At 40.2% G+C, this 19,495-nt stretch overlaps 1 protein-coding gene across 1 annotated transcript in view; it reads right to left on the reverse strand.

Moving 5' to 3' along the window:
- The window catches only part of LOC121548329 (cadherin-8), a 79,142-nt gene that overhangs the window by 1,756 nt on the left and 57,891 nt on the right, over positions 1-19,495 (reverse strand). The window contains 7 exon segments of the mRNA XM_041859761.2: positions 1-33; positions 35-303; positions 431-682; positions 3,170-3,287; positions 3,916-4,037; positions 6,280-6,416; positions 16,526-16,773. Coding sequence (XP_041715695.1) covers positions 1-33; positions 35-303; positions 431-682; positions 3,170-3,287; positions 3,916-4,037; positions 6,280-6,416; positions 16,526-16,773 — 1,179 coding nt within the window.

The raw sequence follows: 19,495 nt of genomic DNA on the forward strand, positions 1-19,495 counted from the left end.
GGCTGTGGGGTCGTTGTCCGCCTCGTGGAGTCTGGACGTTGATGAACTCATCCACGTCCACACCGTTAGGCCCACCACTCTGCCTTGGCATGAACTGCAGGTCTGGCTTGATATCCTTGCGGGGCAGGTAGCCATTGATACCATCAGGGTTCTGCAGTGTGGCAATGTCGAAGGCCTCAGTGTCTTCTTCTCCACCCCCCTCATCGTCATAGCGGATTATGTTCTCCCTCACATCTTCGTCATCTTTGATGATAAGTGGCTTGTTCTTGTGTCTTCTCAGCGTCACAAACAGCACCACTATAACTGCCGAACAAGAGGACATGTCAAAGTCATGTGCTCACAAAGACAATGTTTGTAGAAGTTTACCAATGTTACATGTCTGTATTTTTCCGATGTAATCAAATTGCATTAAATATCAGTATTATCTTACCTAAAAGTAGTATTATGCAGGCCAGAATGGCAATCAAAGCTCCCATGCTGAGGCCAATGGGTAGGACATAGGCCTCCACGTTGCATGACTGGACTATTCCCTCCCTGCTGCATCCGCACACCCGGATGGTCAACGTGTTAGTGCTGCTCATTGGAGGACTTCCATTGTCAGTCACAATTATGGGCAGGAAATACATCTCCTGTTTCTGGCGCCGGAAGGTGTCATGCTTGGCTAAAACACTGATGGAGTTGTCTGTGGGGAGAGAAAGTAACTGTAAAAAAAAACATGTAGCAAACAAGCTTCTGTTGAGTAAGAGCATGTTTATTTGTAGAGTGACAAACCAAAATGTTTTGCAATCCAGTTTTTAAAAAATTGGGGGGGGCAATTCCAAATGAGGGTGAGGTGATGACACTAGAAAAACAGCAGTTGCATTGCCCTGCCAAGTGGTTTGTGGTCTCACATTTATATTCTGTTGATTGCTTTCAGTCACCTTCCTCCTCACCATATTCCAATAGCAGAACTCTGTAAGAGATTGAACCCTATTTTGTCATACCCTTACTAAGATGGGGAAATGAAGAGACGTGAGTGCGACACTGACTTAGAAGATGGTACAAGGCAACTCAGAGAGGTGCCAGGGGCTCTTTGATGACACTTCTGTGAGCTCTGTGTTCATTATCCAGCTAAGCATATCCACTCACCCACATATTGTCAAACACTCTTATTCCTGTAAGAGTCTACTCAAGCTGGTGTAACAGAAAACATGTTTATGATAGTCTCACCCTTACAGAAAAGCAACATGATTTCACATGTGGGAAATCACATGATTTCACATGAAATTTCACATTTGAAATAATGTGAAAACGTGTTTTTGGAACACATTTTACATGTGATCACGTTTCAACATTTGTAGTTTGATGTTATCACATGTTGCTTTACATGTTGTCACATGTTATCACATTAACTTCACATGAGATGACATGTAATCACATGAAAACGTGTTTTTGGAACACTTCACGTGTTCACATGTGAAAATAATGTGCTTTTTCCATTAGGGCAGTTCAATTGTCTACCCTCTCTCTGAGCATGTGTGGCAGAGAGACGTGAAACATTAGCAATAAAGCCTAAAGGAAACATGTTGTCCATCACATTGTAGCAACTTCATCCCAAAAGTGTCTCCATCATAAAAATAAATTTTAAAAATCCAGTATACAGTACGTCAGTATACACTGAGTGTACAAAACATGAAGAGCACCCCCTTTTTCCCTCAGAACAGCCTAAATTTCTCGGGGTATGGACTACAAGGTGTCAAAAACCTTCCACAGGGATGCTGGCCCATGTTGACTCCAATGCTTCCCACAGTCGTGTCAAGTTGGCTGGATGTCCTTTGGGTGGTGGGCCATTCATGATACACACGGGAAACTGTTGAGCATGAAATACCCAACAGCGCAGCAGTTCTTGACACACTCAAACCGGTGCACCTGGTACCTACTACCATACCCCCCTTTCAAAGGCACTTCAATCTTTTGTCTTGCCCATTCACCATCTGAATGGCACACAGACACCATCCATGTCTCAATTGTCTCAAGGCTTTAAAAAATAAATCCTTCTTTAACCTGTCTCCTCCCCTTCATCTACACTGATTGAAGTGGATTTAACAGGTGACATCAATAAGGGACCATAGCTTTCACCTAGATTCACCTGGTCAGTCTATGTCATGTTTTGTACAATCAGTGTCTGTCTCTGTTGGTAGAGCATGGCACTTGCAACGCCAGGGTTGTGGGTTCGATTCCCACAGGAGACCAGTACAAAAAATATACAAATGTATGCACTCACTACTGTAAGTCGCTTTGGATAAGACTGTCTGGTAAAATGCTAGTTCCTATCAATACAGCAGTATTACATTTATCACAATCCAATTTTTGCTGAGAAAATGTGAACATCAAAATGTAAAAACCTGTCTCTACTGTTAGTGATAAGGTTATATTTGTATTAGTCTCTGGGCAGTTGAATGAATATCTTAATGATATCTACATGTGAAAATATTGCTTCAATGTTGCCTGTGGTTTCTTCTTTACAAATTCCTCTAGATTCAGCAACTTATCTGATTTTTCTCTTAATATACCTGTTTCCATGGTGGCAGGTTTCCATTTAGATAAAGAGGCTGGTGCATTTAATGTCCAGATTTTATATTTTCCTTTTACTAACAACTAGACACAGCAGTACCTCTTGCCTGCAGCCTTCGCATCAAAACAGACGGACAGAACCAGATGAAGATTCTTTGCCCCAAGCTCTTTGAAAACATTACGCAACAACATCAGGATGAGAGTGGGCTCTTCAGTGAGAGTAATGGAAAAGAGCAGGTGATGGGGAGAAAGGAGACCAGAAAGCCAGCTAAACCAATCAACGTATTTAGCAAACAAATGTAGTGCCATCTGCCATGCGGCAACAGCTCTCAGGAAGTCACCCTACATTGAGCTGCAAGACTACCCGCAGACGATTTGGATTCAACTAATATACTTTCTTTTAAAATGCACTGGGGAGTAAAGAGTATCTGATGACCAGGCTATTGGGCATCTGCTAACTACTGGGTACGGTAATCCAACCAGATTTAATCTTCGACTAATATGTTAATATGCTAATATATTATAATATATTTGACTTTAATATATTCGATTGGACTAATAGGTTGCAGGATAGAAGACATGTTTTGTCATTCTCTCTCTCATGTTCTGTCCTTACCTCCATTGTTTTTTATCGTGAAATTAGGATTGTTTAACATCTCTGGGATGAGGCGGTATTCAAAGTAGTGTCCCTGTATTGGGTCATCCTTGTCGACAGCACTGACCGTCTGTATCACCTGTGGAAAAACAGACAGAAAGAGAGGAGCCCAATGCCATTAGAGAGATAGGTCATCCATTACTTTGTTTTTGCCATCACAAAAAGCCTGACCGTGACATTGGCTGAGAGAAAATGAAAAATATCCTCCATTCATTCCAGAAATGTGAGATTGTTATCAATGTGGTGCTGTCTCATCTGGCACACTTTTGGTTTCTGGGTACATCTATTTATCTGCTATCATAGTTCTTATCAAGCTGTATGTCTGTGACTGATTAGAAATGAGAATTCAGCTATCTTGGTCATTGGTCTTTTTTTATTTATTACTGTAGTCGTCTGAATGAATACGATTGATGTGAAGGAAAATGCAAAGCATTTGTCCAGAATTTTGGCAAGAGATCCATTGTGCCATCTGGAGGAGGACATGAAAGACAACTCTGAATTATGATTCACTCTGATCAATTCCGACTGCTTTCATTGTCCCTCAGTCTCTGTGTGTTGTGTCAGGGGAGGAGTGTCTCAGAGAAAGGCCACACTCCTGCCTCTGTACTTTCCCAGTGAAATAAATAGGCTATAATTCACCATGGCTGATCATTACTGAGGAGATACAGGGGAAGACGACAATGGCAGCCTTGATGAATGCCCCCTACCTGGCCAGGTTTGCCATTTTCACAGAGGAAAGCCTCGTATTCCGTCGCAAACTCTGGGGCGTTGTCATTGATGTCCAGCACTCGGATGGCCACGATAGCCCGTGATATCTGGCTGTGGTTTCCTGATAAACAAAACCAAAAAACAGACAATGAATACAATAACATTGGATACTGTACAGCGGGAAATTAAATCCCAGGTAAATTCCATGACCCAGATTTTTTTTTCTTCTGTTATTTTCTTTAATTCCCTAGTCTGATAGAAAGACAGATGAGAAGCCACATCAATCTGAGTTTTAGCTGATATCAAGAATGCAAAACAGGATTGGTGAGAAAAAAAATCACATTCAAAGTGCTTTTGAAATCCCCTGAACACGCTCATGTTTTATGCATGAAGGTTAAAAAATTAATATTAGTGAATCAACGGTAGCAGAAGTCTAAAAAGATAATAAAGGGCCATTTAATTAGATTCCATTTTTATTGTGATTATTCATCGCACGTAATTGACAGTCCCTTTTGAGGTAAATAATTGTATTTAAGAAGTGTTGCAACCACTAACTTGTATCTATTAATTTGGTCCATAGAGCAAATGGATGTTGCCACCTTTCCTCTGTTTGTATGTTTTTGAGACCATACAGATAGCTAACATTCAAAACAATGATGTACATGATCCATGTTGTCACATAGAAAACAGAAAAACAGAAAATGGTTTTGATATATGGTTGTGATATAAGGTTGTGATATAAGCACCCCTTAGCTCACTCACATAACACTGCAGCAAGTGGAGGATATTACACTTAAGAATGCTTCAGGACAAAATACCCAGAGGTGAGCATAAGAGAGGAGAGAAAGAGTGGGAAACAGAGACAAACTAAAATAGACAGTTTGCTAGAAGGTGATAGATGGACAGAGTGGGAAAAAGAGAAGTGTCCACATTTTCCTTGTGCTCTGTTGAAGTGACTTTCACTCCACCGCAGCAAGCATTGCAATCTGATTAGTCAGATGTCAACTGGTGCAAGCAGCAGAACGCGACACCGTTTGGGTGGCAAATGGCAATGGAATTGGACTGGGAACACAATTCTTCCTCTTCACGCCAGAGAGGATTCCTGTTTGGCTCCAATCCACAAAGAATAGTAAACAGACACATTTATTTTGGTAAATTTCTATTAAGTGTGTTCAGTGATGCTGCTGTCTTGAGTCACAGTCACTTTAGCAAAAGTCATTACATTTACGTCATTTAGCAGACACTCTTATCCAGAGCGACTTACAGTTAGTGCATACATTATTATTTTCATACTGGCCCCCAGTGGGAAATGAACCCACAACCCTGGCATTGCAAACGCCATGCTCTATCAACTGAGCTACCTCCCTGCCTGCCATTCCCTCCCCTACCCTGGACCAATTGTGCGCCGCCCCATTGGTCTCCCGGTTGCGGCCGGCTACAGCAGAGCCTGGATTCGAACCAGGATCTCTAGTGGCACAGCTTGCACTGCGATGCAGTGCCTTAGACCACTGCGCCACTCGGGAGGCCATGAAAGGCACAGTGAAATGTGTAGCACCCGACATGACAAAGCTAACATGAATATCAACAGAGACACATTGCATTTACAATAACATGCCATGAATGTATGCTCTATAGCATAGCTTTGATATAAAAAAGCATTTTTAAAATGTATTTTTATTGTTGTGACAATTAGTGTTTCCCTTTGATTAAGAAAGGGAGAGAAAGTTACAAGTATTGTACATTTCTCATTCAATAGCTTCAAGGTGTACATTAAGTTTTATAGCAACATACAGTCCCCCTGAAACAATCTGTATGCAAATAAATGTTCACATATGGTTTGAGTTGTTTGTAGTTCTGCCTCGAAGATGTTGTATAGTCAGTCAGTTTCCTGGATCACAGATGTTCCTGTATCTGTAATGGAAGCTGGCATTGGTGCATACACCGTTGGTGTTTGTATTTACAACTGTTTATTTGATATGTCTTAATGTACTTGCACTTCCACAAATTGACTACTGAGCTATTTAATTCAATCAAAATTCTGCAGTTTAACATATTTTCCGCCCCTGTGAATTCAAACACTAATTATTTGTACCACACTCTACGGCCATTAACATGAGATAGGTTACAAGTGCGAGACTATTTTATAGAGGATTATGAAGGCCAGTCACTCCTTTGTTGGAGGCAGCAATGAAGTTGTTCAAACTGTGTTAGTAAACAGATCTGAATGTTCACAAGCAGCTGTCTTCCCCCTGAGTCTACACTCGTCCTTCATCATTGGATTGATTTGAAAAGGAAATTGCGTTTAGTTAATTATGTAGTAGACCACAAACAGTGCAACAATTTCTATTGGAAATGTTACTTACTGATTTCAGTGGCTGTTACTGTGATGTTGTGCCACATATCTGTCTCTCGGTCCAGCGGTTTGGCCAACGTTATCTTCCCATCATCTACGTTAATATTGAACTGCCTCTCCAGATCGGTGTGGCGATCAATAAAGTACCTAAAAAAATAGAGAAAATCATCAGAAGTTCTACATGCAGCACATAACTAACCGTTCTCAACAATCCCTTGGGTGCACCGACCAATGGAGCCGTATCCATCAAGAGGTTACTGTGGATTAATGTATGTGAAAAGCAGTAGGAAGTCAATAATTATCATCTAAGGATGAATTACAGGCCTCAGATTAGCAGGAGAGGACATTAAAGCACAATACAGTTTAGCAGGTTCTTTAAAAACTAAAGTGGACGTGAGTCATGTTTAGTCTCCAAACAGTGGCTCCTTAATGTCCCCCTCCCTACAAATAGGTAATTAGTGAAGTCTGCAGGGCCCAGCAGCATCAACACTATCATCCTCCTTTACATTCTCTCATTCCATTCCTTGTGACTTTACCTTGACCTCGTTTGAAAAAATCACAGGGGTCAAACTAAGGAGGGGTGAGAAAGTCACAAGGTAGAAGGGATCCAATGTAAAGTTGCGTTTAAATTCAAATCCACATCGACCATCCTCGTTTACTCTGATGTCCCTGTACTGTGAATTGAAGCAAGACAGAAGTAGCATTTCAAGGGCAATAACCTTATATATAATTCAACAACCTCCCCAATAGCAACAACATGATGACACATTGACCATGAAAGCCTCTTAAGCTAATATTTATGTGGATTTCCAAAATCATTGTAACTGTAGAACTGTCTTTGTCACAATGCATTGTGTGGTGCCAATCCCTCAAACGCTTTCAGAAAGGACAACACTTGGCATGTGAAAAACATGTTATTGACGTGAAAAGTGTGTTATTTTGAATGTTTATTTGAATGCATACATTCAATATTTCAATGCACTCAATGGCACACATGGCATGTGAAAAACATGTTATCAACAAATGTGAATTGCCCTTAATTAAGGCTGCCAGTCAGAAACATCAAAGTCACCAAGAGCAACAAGGTCTTTAAGGTATTTTGACAATATTTGAATGCACTCAGTGTCACACAGAACATACATGGATATTCCTTTAAACTATATGCCCCTCCCTCTCTCAAAGCAAGTCAAAATGTTTGCCAATGCCTTGATTTTTCACCAATCCAATTCCCCAATGTTCTTTTCAACCCTCCTCCACCCACCCACCCTCCCAACCCCATCTCCCTTCACACATGACCTTGGGTCTCATCCTATTTCACTGTGGAACCGCTCATCCCTATCAGCACAGACCCATGTATTTTCTGCATGAGAAATAGGGGAGAAAAAAACAACAATGACAAAATAACAATAGTGAAAACAAAGAGCTTACAGGAAATGAAATAAATAAGCCATTGCCCTAGATTCCAACTGTGGGAGACGTATTGAGCCATGACATTTCAATTTTTTTGATGAAATGGTGTAAATCCTCAGACGACGGGCAGGAGGTCCAGGAGGACTCCTCTACAGACGCAGAGCACTTTCAAGACAGGCCGACAGCCCAAACCACCTGGGAGAAGTCTCCAGGAGACGGAGTGGATTCCAGTCAGGCTTTGACAGCTTCACGTGGAGGGAGACCGACCCTGAAATGTTCTGCCACGTGTCAATCAAGCTGACAATGTGATGTGAAAAGAATTAAAGCAAATACAATTATCAGATGTTCTACGCAAGAGATGGGTGCTGACTGTCAAAGGTGTGAGGATGTGTTTGGGACCAGACCATTGAATATGAATAATTCAATGCCGGGAAAGGACGATACAAATTAGCACCTCATACTTTCCGCTCTTTCAATACATGACTCAAATTACATTGGGCAGCCATCCCCTAAACACGTTTTTCTAATTCGATCATATGACATTTATAACTTTTACAAACTGTCTTAATATCATTTTAGGTCTGAACACTTTCTAAGCTAAATTTACTAAGCTGCTATCTGGGTCACAAACAGGGATGTTAGAAGTGATAGTTAAAATGTGTTGGTTGTAAACCATGAAGCCAGTAATATGAGTGTGAGACAGAGAACAAATGCATTCATGACATTTCTGTCTTATATAAGGTCAGTAATTCTATTGGGAGGATCACAGATGTAGAACTAATTTTGCTGTCCTCCCTCCGCATGCTAACCAGCTCTTTGTAAGGACACATGTATTCCTATTTTCCCTGAACATGTCCTGAACCTGTTTTCTACAAGAAAGTATACTTGACATTACATTTACATTCATTTTACATCATCTCTTTTACATGACTCCTTGTATTAACATTTGCAACATGTCAGCTGTCAAGGTAAGTAAATGATGTAGCGGGGACTGAAGAACGGCAGACAAGCTTACACAGTCACCTGACAGACCTGGCTCTCATTACCCATAACCTTTGTAGTCATATGATCCTCTTCTAAACCCTCACCAGGTGCAGTGCTGTGTGCATGTCCCACTCAACTCCATCAATGTTTCTCTACATGGAGTTTTGGGCAACTTCCTAGGTTAGCCATACATTATTATTAAAAGGAATCATTAATACCAGGTACTGTAATGAGACCCTTGATTGGCTCTTACTCTAGCCTTCAAAGCAATACTGTCCATGTAACACCCAAAGTCTTGAGCATAATGATGATTCAAGAATAAAATCATATTCACAGAGTATGGGAGGACGCTGAAGGAATTGTGTTGCATTTTATGAAGTCCACCTGAAACCTTGGTTGAATGCATAAAGTATAGCCTGAGGGTTGAGGTCTAAGTGAGGAACCAGCCTTAAGCCCTTGAGTCATCCTGGTCAGACTGAGAGACAGTGAGTCATTTCGGTGTGATGGTGTTTACTCACAACCTGGATTCAGGGCTAGACGTAACATAGTAAACGTAGATCTGTCTCCCTCCATTTAGTATGATATGTTACATTTCAGATGGTATGTATACATTTGTGGATGTCCATCATCCATTTCATATGATAGATTCCAAATTACAATTTGTATGACATGTTACGAACACATTATGATATGTTACCAATTCTAATTTGTTGTGGCTAACGTTTGCTAGGTGGCTAGGTCGTTAACGCTAACGTTATCTTGGAGGCTAATGTTAGCTAGGCTAGGGGTTGGGGTTAAGATTAGGGTTAAAGATAGAAATTAGGTTAAAGGGTTAAGGTTATGATTAGGGGAATGGTTAGCTAACATGCTAGTAGTTGCAAAGTAGCTAAAAAGTAGTAAGTAGTTGCAAAGTTGCTAAATAGCTAAAATGCTAAAGTTGTCCGTGATGAGATTCAAACACGCAACCTTAAGGTTGCTAGACGTTCGCATTTACCTGGTTACGTCTAGTCTTTGAGACCAGGCTGTTACACAGGCTGATAATCCTAACAATGTTCAGCCTATTACCACAACACTGCTTATTATCACTCCATAGAGATGCACTCTATCCAAAAGCATTGTATGTCAAGGATAACGTTTGTCTAGGCATCCTCTGCCTGGTGGCACCTTACAATGAGAATGTAACACTTTGTGGCAGCCTACAAAGACAATATGCTAATTACAACATGATAAAAACAAGATGACACTTCCATTGGTTGTCACTTCATTGGTTCTCTGAGAGACATACTATGATGACACATTACCACACATTCAAAATTACACACAAATAATGTAAATATATATTTTAAATTGTCAGAAATTATTATACACTACCGGTCAAAAGTTTTAGAACAAATCAAATCAAATCAAATTTGCCATAGCAGTTGCCATACCAGGCAGTGATGCAACCAGTCAGGATGCTCTCGATGGTGCAGCTGTAGAAACTGTTGAGGATCTGAGGACCCATGCCAAATCTTTTCAGTCTCCTTAGGGTGAATAGGTTTTGTTGTGCCCTCTTTTATGACTGTCTTGGTGTGCTTGGCCCATGTTAGTTTGTTGATGATGTGGACATCAAGGAACTTGAAGCTCTACTCATTCAAGGGTTTTTCTTTATTTTTACTATTTTCTACACTATATAATAATAGTGAAGACATCAAAACTATGAAATAACACATATGGAATCATGTAGTAACCAAAAAAGTGTTAAACTAATCAAAATCTATTTGAGATTTGAGATTCTTCAAAAAGCCACCCTTTGCTTTGATGACAGCTTTGCACACTGTCAATGGCAATATTATATGTCATGTGTGGTGAAAAGCACTTGACATACAGGTACATTATAGATCTGACACATTGTGAAAACATACAGGGAAAATGTATTGACTTAAAGACTCAGTGCAGTTTCCACACTATGAGGTCGAAATAACACAGAAATTGTGAAAATGATGATAATGCCCTTTTAGTGTAAAAACAAAAATGCCTACAATTGTATTTGCATATGTATCCTCTACTTTGAAGGGGTAAGTGGGGTAGGCTCTAGAGCAGGGATGGGCAACATTGATGGGGGTGGGGGCCACACATTTTTTTATTTATTTTTGACAATGATGATAATGCCCTAGTGTAAGAGCTGTTTGAAAAGACCGCCTGAAATTCCAGCCTATTTTGGTCGGATGCAATTTTGACCTGCCTGGTGACATCACCAAGCAGTAAATCAGTTAATAGACCAATAAGAAAGAGAGTTCCAAACCTCTCTGCCAATAAAAGCTAGTTTTCAGTTTTCCCCTCCCCACTCAAACCACTCCCAGACAGTCCTGGCAAATGTCTTGCTTGAGAAATTACTTGTGGCTAAGAAGCTATTTTTGTTTCTTTTTGACCAATTTAATTTAAAACAGTCACAGTAAGGTACTTAATTGTTACCAATAAAGAATTTGATATTGAGGTAAAAACGGCTGCATTGGACTTTAATAAGACCCCGACTGAATTCCTACAAAAGGGGGCCAGTTCCCCATCCCTGCTCTAGAGGCTAGACCATGGGTCTCCAACAGGTTGATCACGAGCTCCCAGTAGCTCACAGCCCACCTATGAGTAGCTCGCCAAACAATTCTGAAAGTGCATGTCTTTTTCACGTCTTCCACCGCAAACTGTCATAAACAAATCTCACAAGTATCAGACACCTCAAGCTCCCGGCTACTATCCAATACATTCCACATTGACATTGTCCCACGCCTAGTGGGATTAAATATATTTTTACACACAAAACCCCATAATGACAAAGTGAAAACATGTTTTTAGAAAATATAGCATATTTATTGAAAATGAAATACTGAAATATCTCATTTACATAAGTATTCACACAATGTTAGAATCACCTTTGGCAGCGAGTACAGCTGTGAGGCTTCTGGGTAAGTCTCTAAGAGCTTTGCACACCTGGATTGTACAATATTATTTTAATAATTCTTCAAGCTCTGTCAAGTTGGGTGTTGATTATTGCTAGACAGCCATTTTCAAGTATTGCCATAGATTTTCAAGCTGATTTCAGTCAAAACTGTAGCTATGCCACACAAGAACATTCAATGTTGTCTTGGTAAGCAACTACCGTGTATATTTGGCTTATGTTTTAGATTATTGTCCTGCTGAAAAATGAATTTGTCACCCAGTGTCTGTTGGAAAGCAGACTGAACCAGGTTTTCATCTAGGACTTGCCTGTGCTTAGCGCTATTCCATTTATTTTTATAAAAATAAAAAATAAACTCCCTAGTCCTTGCCGATGACACGCATCCCTATAACATGATGCAGCCACCACCACGCTTGAAAATATGAAGAGCAGTACTCAGTAATGTGTTGTGTTGGATTTACCCCAAACATAATGCTTTGTATTCAGGACATAAAGTAATTTTCCTTTTGCCACATTTTTTTGCAGTTTTATTTTAGTGCAAACAGGATGCATGTTTTGGAATATTATATTCTGTGCAGGCTTCCTTCTTTTCACTCTTTCATTTAGATTAGCATTGTGGAGTAACTACAATGTTGTTGAGCCGTCCTCAGTTTCCTCCTATCACAGCCATTAAACTATGTAATGGTTTTAAAGTCACCATTGGCCTCATGGTGAAATCCCTGAGCGGTTTCCGTCCTCTCCGGCAACTGAGTTAGGAAGGATGCCTGTATATTTGTAGTGACTGGGTGTATTGATACACCATCCAAAGTGTAATTCATACCTTCACCATGCTCAAAGGGATATTCAATGTCTACTTTTCTTTTTACCCATCTACCAATAGGTGCCCGATCTTGCGAGGTAGGCATTGGTAAACCTCCGTGCTCGACTGAGGGACCTTACAGATAATTGTATGTGTGGGGTACAGAGATGAGGTAGTCATTCAAAATGACTACTGCACACAGAGTGAGTCCGTGCAACTTATTATGTGACACATTTTTACTCCTGAACTTATTTGGTCTTGCCATAACAAAGGGGTTGAATACTTATTGACTCAAGACATTTCAGCTTTTCATTTTTAATTAATTTGCAAACATTTCTAAAAACATAATTCCACTTTGACATTATGTATTATGTATGTATTATGTATTGTCTGTAGGCAAGTGACACAAAATCTCAATTTAATGAATATTTAGTTCAGGCTGTAACACAACAAAATGTAGAAAAAGTCAAGGGTTGTGAATACTTTCTAAAGGCACTGTAGCCACAATTGGCTTAAAAAGCCAAATGTAACACAATATCTGCCTATTTACTTCCATCAATATTGCCCCTGAAAGTCTGTTAGCCATAATGATATCTGTCTTCTGGGTAGAAAAAAATAATTTCCCCAAAACCTTATCAATTAAATGTTAACTACAAAGTAGGCTTACCTGGCAGAATTACAGTGCCTTACAAAAGTATTCATCCCCCTTGGTGTTTTTCTTATTTTGTTGCATTACAACCTGTAATTTAAATTGATTTGTATTTTGTTTTCATGTAATGGACATACATAAAATAGTTCAAATTGTTGAAGTGAAATGAAAAAAAATAACTTGTTTCAAAGAATTATGAAAAATAAATAACGTAAAAGTGGTGCATGCATATGTATTCACCCCCTTTGCTATGAAGACCCTAAATAAGATCTGGTGCAGCCAATTACCTTCAGAAGTCACATAATTAGTTAAATAAAGTCCACCTGTGTGTAATCTAAGTGTCACATGATCTGAAAGGTCCCAGAGTCTGCAACACCACTAAGCAAGGGGCCCCACCAAGCAAGCGGCACCATGAAGACCAAGGAGCTCTCCAAACAGGTCAGGGACAAAGTTGTGGAGAAGTACAGATCAGGGTTGGGTTATAAAAATATATCCGAAACTTTGAACATCCCACAGAGCACCATTAAATCCATTATAAAAAAAATTGAAAGAATATGGCACCACAACAAACCTGCCAAGAGAGGGCCGCCCACCAAAACTCACGGACCAGGCAAGGAGGGCATTATTCAGAGAGGCAACAAAGAGGCCAAAGATAACCCTGAAGGAGCTGCAAAGCTCCACAGCGGAGATTGGAGTATCTGTCCATAGGACCACTTTAAGCCGTACACTCCATAGAGCTGGGCTTTACAGAAGAGTGGCCAGAAAAAAGCCATTGCTTGAAGAAAAAAATAAGCAAACACATTTGGTGTTCTCCAAAAGGCATGTGGGAGACTCCCCAAACATATGGAAGAAGGTACTCTGGACAGATGAGACTAAAATTGAGCTTTTTGGCCATCAAGGAAAACGCTATGTCTGGCGCAAACCCAACACCTCTCATCACCCCGAGAACACCATCCCGAGAACACCATCCTGATGTTTTTCATCAGCAGGGACTGGGAAACTGGTCAGAATTGAAGGAATGATGTATGGCGCTAAATACAGGGAAATTCTTGAGGGAAATCTGTTTCAGTCACCCAGAGATTTGAGACTGGGACGCAGGTTCACCTTCCAGCAGGACAATGACCCTAAGCATACTGCTAAAGCAACACTCGAGTGGTTTAAGGGGAAACATTTACATTTCTTGGAATGGCCTATTCAAAGCCTAGACCTCAATCCAATTGATAATCTGTGGTATGACTTAAAGATTGCTGTACACAAGCGGAACCCATCCAACATGAAGGAGCTGGAGCAGTTTTGCCTTGAAGAATGGGCAAAAATCCCAGTGGCTAGATGTGCCAAGCTTATAGAGACATACCCCAAGAGACTTGCAGGTGTAATTGCTGCAAAAGGTGGCTCTACAAACTATTGACTTTGGGGGGGTGAATAGTTATGCACGCTCAAGTTTTCAGTTTTTTTGTCTTATTTCTTGTTTGTTTCACAATAAAAAATATTTTGTATCTTCAAAGTGGTAGGCATGTTGTGTAAATCAAATGATACAAACCCCCAAAAAATCCATTTTAATTCCAGGTTGTAAGGCAACAAAATAGGAAAAATGCCAAGGGGGGTGAATACTTTCGCAAGCCACAGTATATCATGATTATTTATATCAATCGCGTGTCATGACATAATGCAGCAGCAAAAACATCGCTAGACCAGCACATTCCTCTCTCTAAAGCGGTATTACACTAAAAAATGCTCTTCTGATGTAATTTAAGCATTGACATGGACTCACAACATCCAATTTCATTGTTTCTCTATGAATAATTATAATTTTCTTTGTGAAAAACTGAAAAAATCATAAACCAGGAAAATGTAAAGCGAGAAAATGGAATTCGGGAAATTACAGAGTGCCCATTTGAAAAGCTAGGAAAAAATGTATGAGTAGCTCGCGACGTTTCATATTTTAAAAGTAGCTCTCATGCTAGAAAAGGTTGGAGGCCCCTGATCTAGACAATCCTATCCACCAATCAGTGCTGTGTATGTACATATATTAACATTTGTGTCAACACAACACGATCAGACTGAGTATTTCGATGGCGGCTCAGGGAACTAAATGATAAAAAATATTATTGCAGTTATTTACATGAAATAAACACACACAGTGATTTATTAGACATACAGTAATGAATTAAAAATACAATAAAAAGACTGCATGGGAGCTTTAAAGGTAAACTCCATCTTGCTGTGGACCAATTTATCAGTATTGGGAAACAACACAAGATGGTAGGAACATGTCAAGCTGTGTAAGAGCCATTCCCTTCCTGCCCCTTAACAGAATGGCTTTGACTGTTAAATGCCTTCATTGACATTGGCAGACATGGGAAGCAATGTGACATTAACTACTTAAGTGCAGAAAATCACCAAACTCTTACAGCCTCTAAGTAGGTTCTGTAAAGCTTCCTCTAACTCTGATTGTTTGAAAGCTTTCGGACAGCCATACAAACACTGGCATAATATCCTACAGCCTCAATTCACTTATCGAAATGTGTAATCTTATCCACAAAATAGTAAATACATAAAGTGCTATTTCAATCAAAACAGAAAACAAGGAATTAGAGATAAACATCAAAAATTATATTTTCAATGAGAAAGTCCTGAGAGTAATACATCATTACACTAAAAACTGTGATTGCCAATTGCCAGTCTGACATGTCAATATAGTACAATATAGTACCGTTTCTGACAATTATTTAGATCACTTGGACAGACAAAATGAAATAGGGCAGTGCTTATCACACATTGATCAGCAGCATAATATCTAGCACATATCTACACACTACACACGTCAAAACATATGCACGCACAGCACAATGATAATGAAAAACTGAGTGAAAGTGAAACATAAAAGAGTATTGGGGTCACAGAAGAAAGAAAGAGAAAAAAAAGGAAGGAAAAGCAAAGAACACCCAAACATGAGAACGGGTTACATTACCTTTTTTTATTATTATTTATTTTTATGAAGATGGAACCAGGTTGAACTCTGCTCTGGCAAAAGCCAATAAATGATTCCCAGCTCGCACTCTGTTCACCATGAAATTACACAACCAGTTGAGTGTTGTCCGGGGAACGCGGCAAGTCACTGGAGAATTAATGAAATGCCGGGGTGGATGGAGAGAAATTGCCTGTATAACCTATACAAGGTGCCCTTGTGGTATTTCCAAGAATAAGTCATACAACTGAAACGCAGCAGGCAAAGTCACAACTAAGAGATGTCTCCCTGTGCTGTGCCTTCACGTTTACTACATTGTGGTCCTAAGGAAACAAGGGCAGGCGTCGGCTCACATCTCACCTCCAAAGGAACATGCACAGAGGAAGTGGCAAGACCATGTTTTTTAAAATAAATATGATTCTATGGCACACCGCACTCATTATATGGGTGGGTAAACAATAAGGTAAACAAGTGTTTGATGAAATGAGGTTGTGAATAACATCTTGTTTCTTACCTGACCAGACTGCCAGTGACATCAGGATCGCGGGCTGTGACCGTTCCTATAACCGTGTTGATGGGGGCATTCTCATCCACCTGCAGGACAAATGTGGGCTTGGAGAAGACAGGGGGTTCATCTGAATCTTCCACTGCAATCTTCACCGTGGCTGTATCCTTGAAGGGGACGCCGCTGTTGGGATCAAATCGAATGTTGGCCGCCTCCACCTTCAGTGTATATGACTTTTTAGTCTCAAAGTTCAGGAGCTGTGGAAAATGACAGAAACAAATGCCTCACTGATGTCCAAAGCAGCAGGAAAGAATGCACCTGATGTGGATGGAGAAGAGTTTGGAGCGTTTCTGAGTTGAAATGCAATAGTGTGATCTCTGATCCTCTCAAAACATGTAGGAAAATAATCCAAGCACATAGTGGAACAATTTTTTTTATTATTAGCAATAACCACAATCTCACCTCAAGTAATCCATGTGTTAGCAATTTGTATAGTGACAAGGCATCTGCTCTAGGAAAGAATAAGGCTGTAAATAAAGTTAATCTAATCTGGTATCACACAGATCTGGTTCAAATGTGTCAGGCAATAATGAAAATAATGTTATTTGTATGTTTGTGCTACCTGAAAATATAATTTTGTGGCCCTGCATTACCATGACGATAACACTGTTACAAAATTATTGCCGGCAATCATTTGAAGGATAGCAATTATTGAGCCATTATCATCACATGAATAGTGGATGTGTATTCAGGAATTCTAACAAAATAATGAAATTTCCTAGGGAGAATTGCATACCTATGTGTACTTCAGTGAGAAGAAACATACACCTGAAATAACAGTTGGGCTCATTCCTATTTCACAAGGATATTGAGAAACAATGTCCACTACTTTTTTACACAGCTCATTATTGAATATTTGCAACATGTAAAAACATCACAATTGAACTCTCTGGCGTCTCTGCAGCCATCCCAGACTGTCACAATTGTATTTTGAATCACCTCTGGCCGCTCTTATAATACTAGAATAATGGGATCAAGTCACTTCCACGCTCCAAAACCAGGATTTATAGGGAAATAAAAACTGGGCCTTGCCGCTTGAGGGGATGTGAGTTGGCTTTGGGAATGAGAGGGGTTAGCAGAGGGATAAAAAAATTTATTCCAGCTTTTCACAAAAAATGAAAAATAATCCAGTGGTCCCCTAGGCTGGGTCGGGCCAGTGCTGGGGCAGTGCCGGCAGCAGGCCCAGCTGTGAGAGAAAAGCAGCTGGGGACGGGGACTGACAGGGGGCTTTGAAGTCCACACGTCTGGCGTCAGGGCACCCGTATGGAGAGGGCCCTGCAGCCCAGTCTGCCGCGGTCTAAGAAGCTATTTGGAGCATTTTCATTATTAACCGCCCTTCCTCTCTCTCCTCCTCCCCACCTTCTCCTCCTCCTCCTCCTCTATGTTGAGAGGAGTGAACAGCTGGACCAAGAGCAAACATTGGTTTCAAAGGATTCCAGCCTAATACCAAGTGTTAAGGAGCCCAGGGCTAAAAGTGGACAGGGGTCAATTGTCAGAATGATTACGCCGCAGTTAAAGAATGGAATACCACAATAGTTAAACTAACTATTCAGCACTATTTCCTGATCACCTCTATTCTGTTTTTGTATTTGATTTACATGAACAATTAACAAGTCAGACTCCTTACTGTATTGCAGTTATATTTGTACTTTTAAAATGTAATGCATAGTTGACCATATCTTATAACAAAGCAGTATGTTCATTTTGTTTGTCTCTTAACACTGTATGGTAGTTTCAACAAGCGACTCTACCTCAACAGTTTTACCTCAGAATAGAACTTTGAAGATAGTATTAATATTCTTATCCTCTCAAATGATCCTCAATGACATATGACCTCTCCACTGAGTCAGCCATATTTGAATTGGCCCTCTATCCCACTCTGCCTTTACTCATTGTTTTGGGGGAGTTCAATTCATGCAGCACTTGACTCGCTGTAATCCAGAGAGCAGCACTTTAGTTTCCATATTGATGGAACATATGCTTAGTGGACATGTCAGACCGGCTTGTGTTGCTACAGTATGTGCATATGAAGATGGGGCTGCTTTTTCACTCCATTTTCCCCATGCTTGTCCCTTGTTGACGTCCCCACCTCAGAGCCCTCCTGTGCCATGCTTCAAATTCCCATGAGTCTCAGCATAGGATCTGTATGTATACACACAGGCCCATTTAGAGACATCAATGTTCAGTGCTGGCTGGTGGAGGAAGCAGAACTTCCCACTAACACCCCCCGATTGGCCTGAGGGGTGGGAGATAAAAAGCTTAAACCCAAAACAACAAAGCCACTTCCTAGTTTGTGCTTCTGCAGTCGTGTTTAGATCAATATTTTTTAACCTTGCCGCAAATAATCTTTAATAATTTGCACTTGGTATTTGACAGCAGTTTATAGAGCTATGTTTTGTTGTTGGGGGTGTCGTGGTGCTATTGCTCCATTTAATCCTTTGTTCTTCCACATCGGCTAAGAAAGCATCCACAAGCTGGTGCAACAGGGCTCTGAAACCAAGAAAATGTTGTTCAGAGTGCAGAACGGATGCAGAAATGCCAGTTCTGCTAAAGTAATCTGAACATCACCATCTGGAGATGTAGAGGTGAGAAGAGAGTAGGCAGTTGATTTCCTGTTTTTCACATGCAATCTCATCCATCATGCTTTTAGCAATGCAGGCAAGAGATTCCAGGCCAAGTATACCAGAATAAAGTGATGAGGCAGAGCCACAGCACTGCTGTCACTGTGCAATACTAGAGGGAAATATCTCAAAGGTCTTATTGATCATGTCTAGTTTGTTCTCAAGCCGTCTGTTTTGTTTAGTAGAGTATAATCTATTCCAGGCAGATCATCAGAAAAATATTATTTAATTTCATCCAATAGTTTGTTCATAGTTACAGGAAGTCACAGTGGACGTCCTAATGTAATGTAATTTAGCA

Source organism: Coregonus clupeaformis, chromosome 32 (genome assembly GCF_020615455.1).
Source record: "Coregonus clupeaformis isolate EN_2021a chromosome 32, ASM2061545v1, whole genome shotgun sequence".
NCBI lineage: Eukaryota > Metazoa > Chordata > Actinopteri > Salmoniformes > Salmonidae > Coregonus > Coregonus clupeaformis.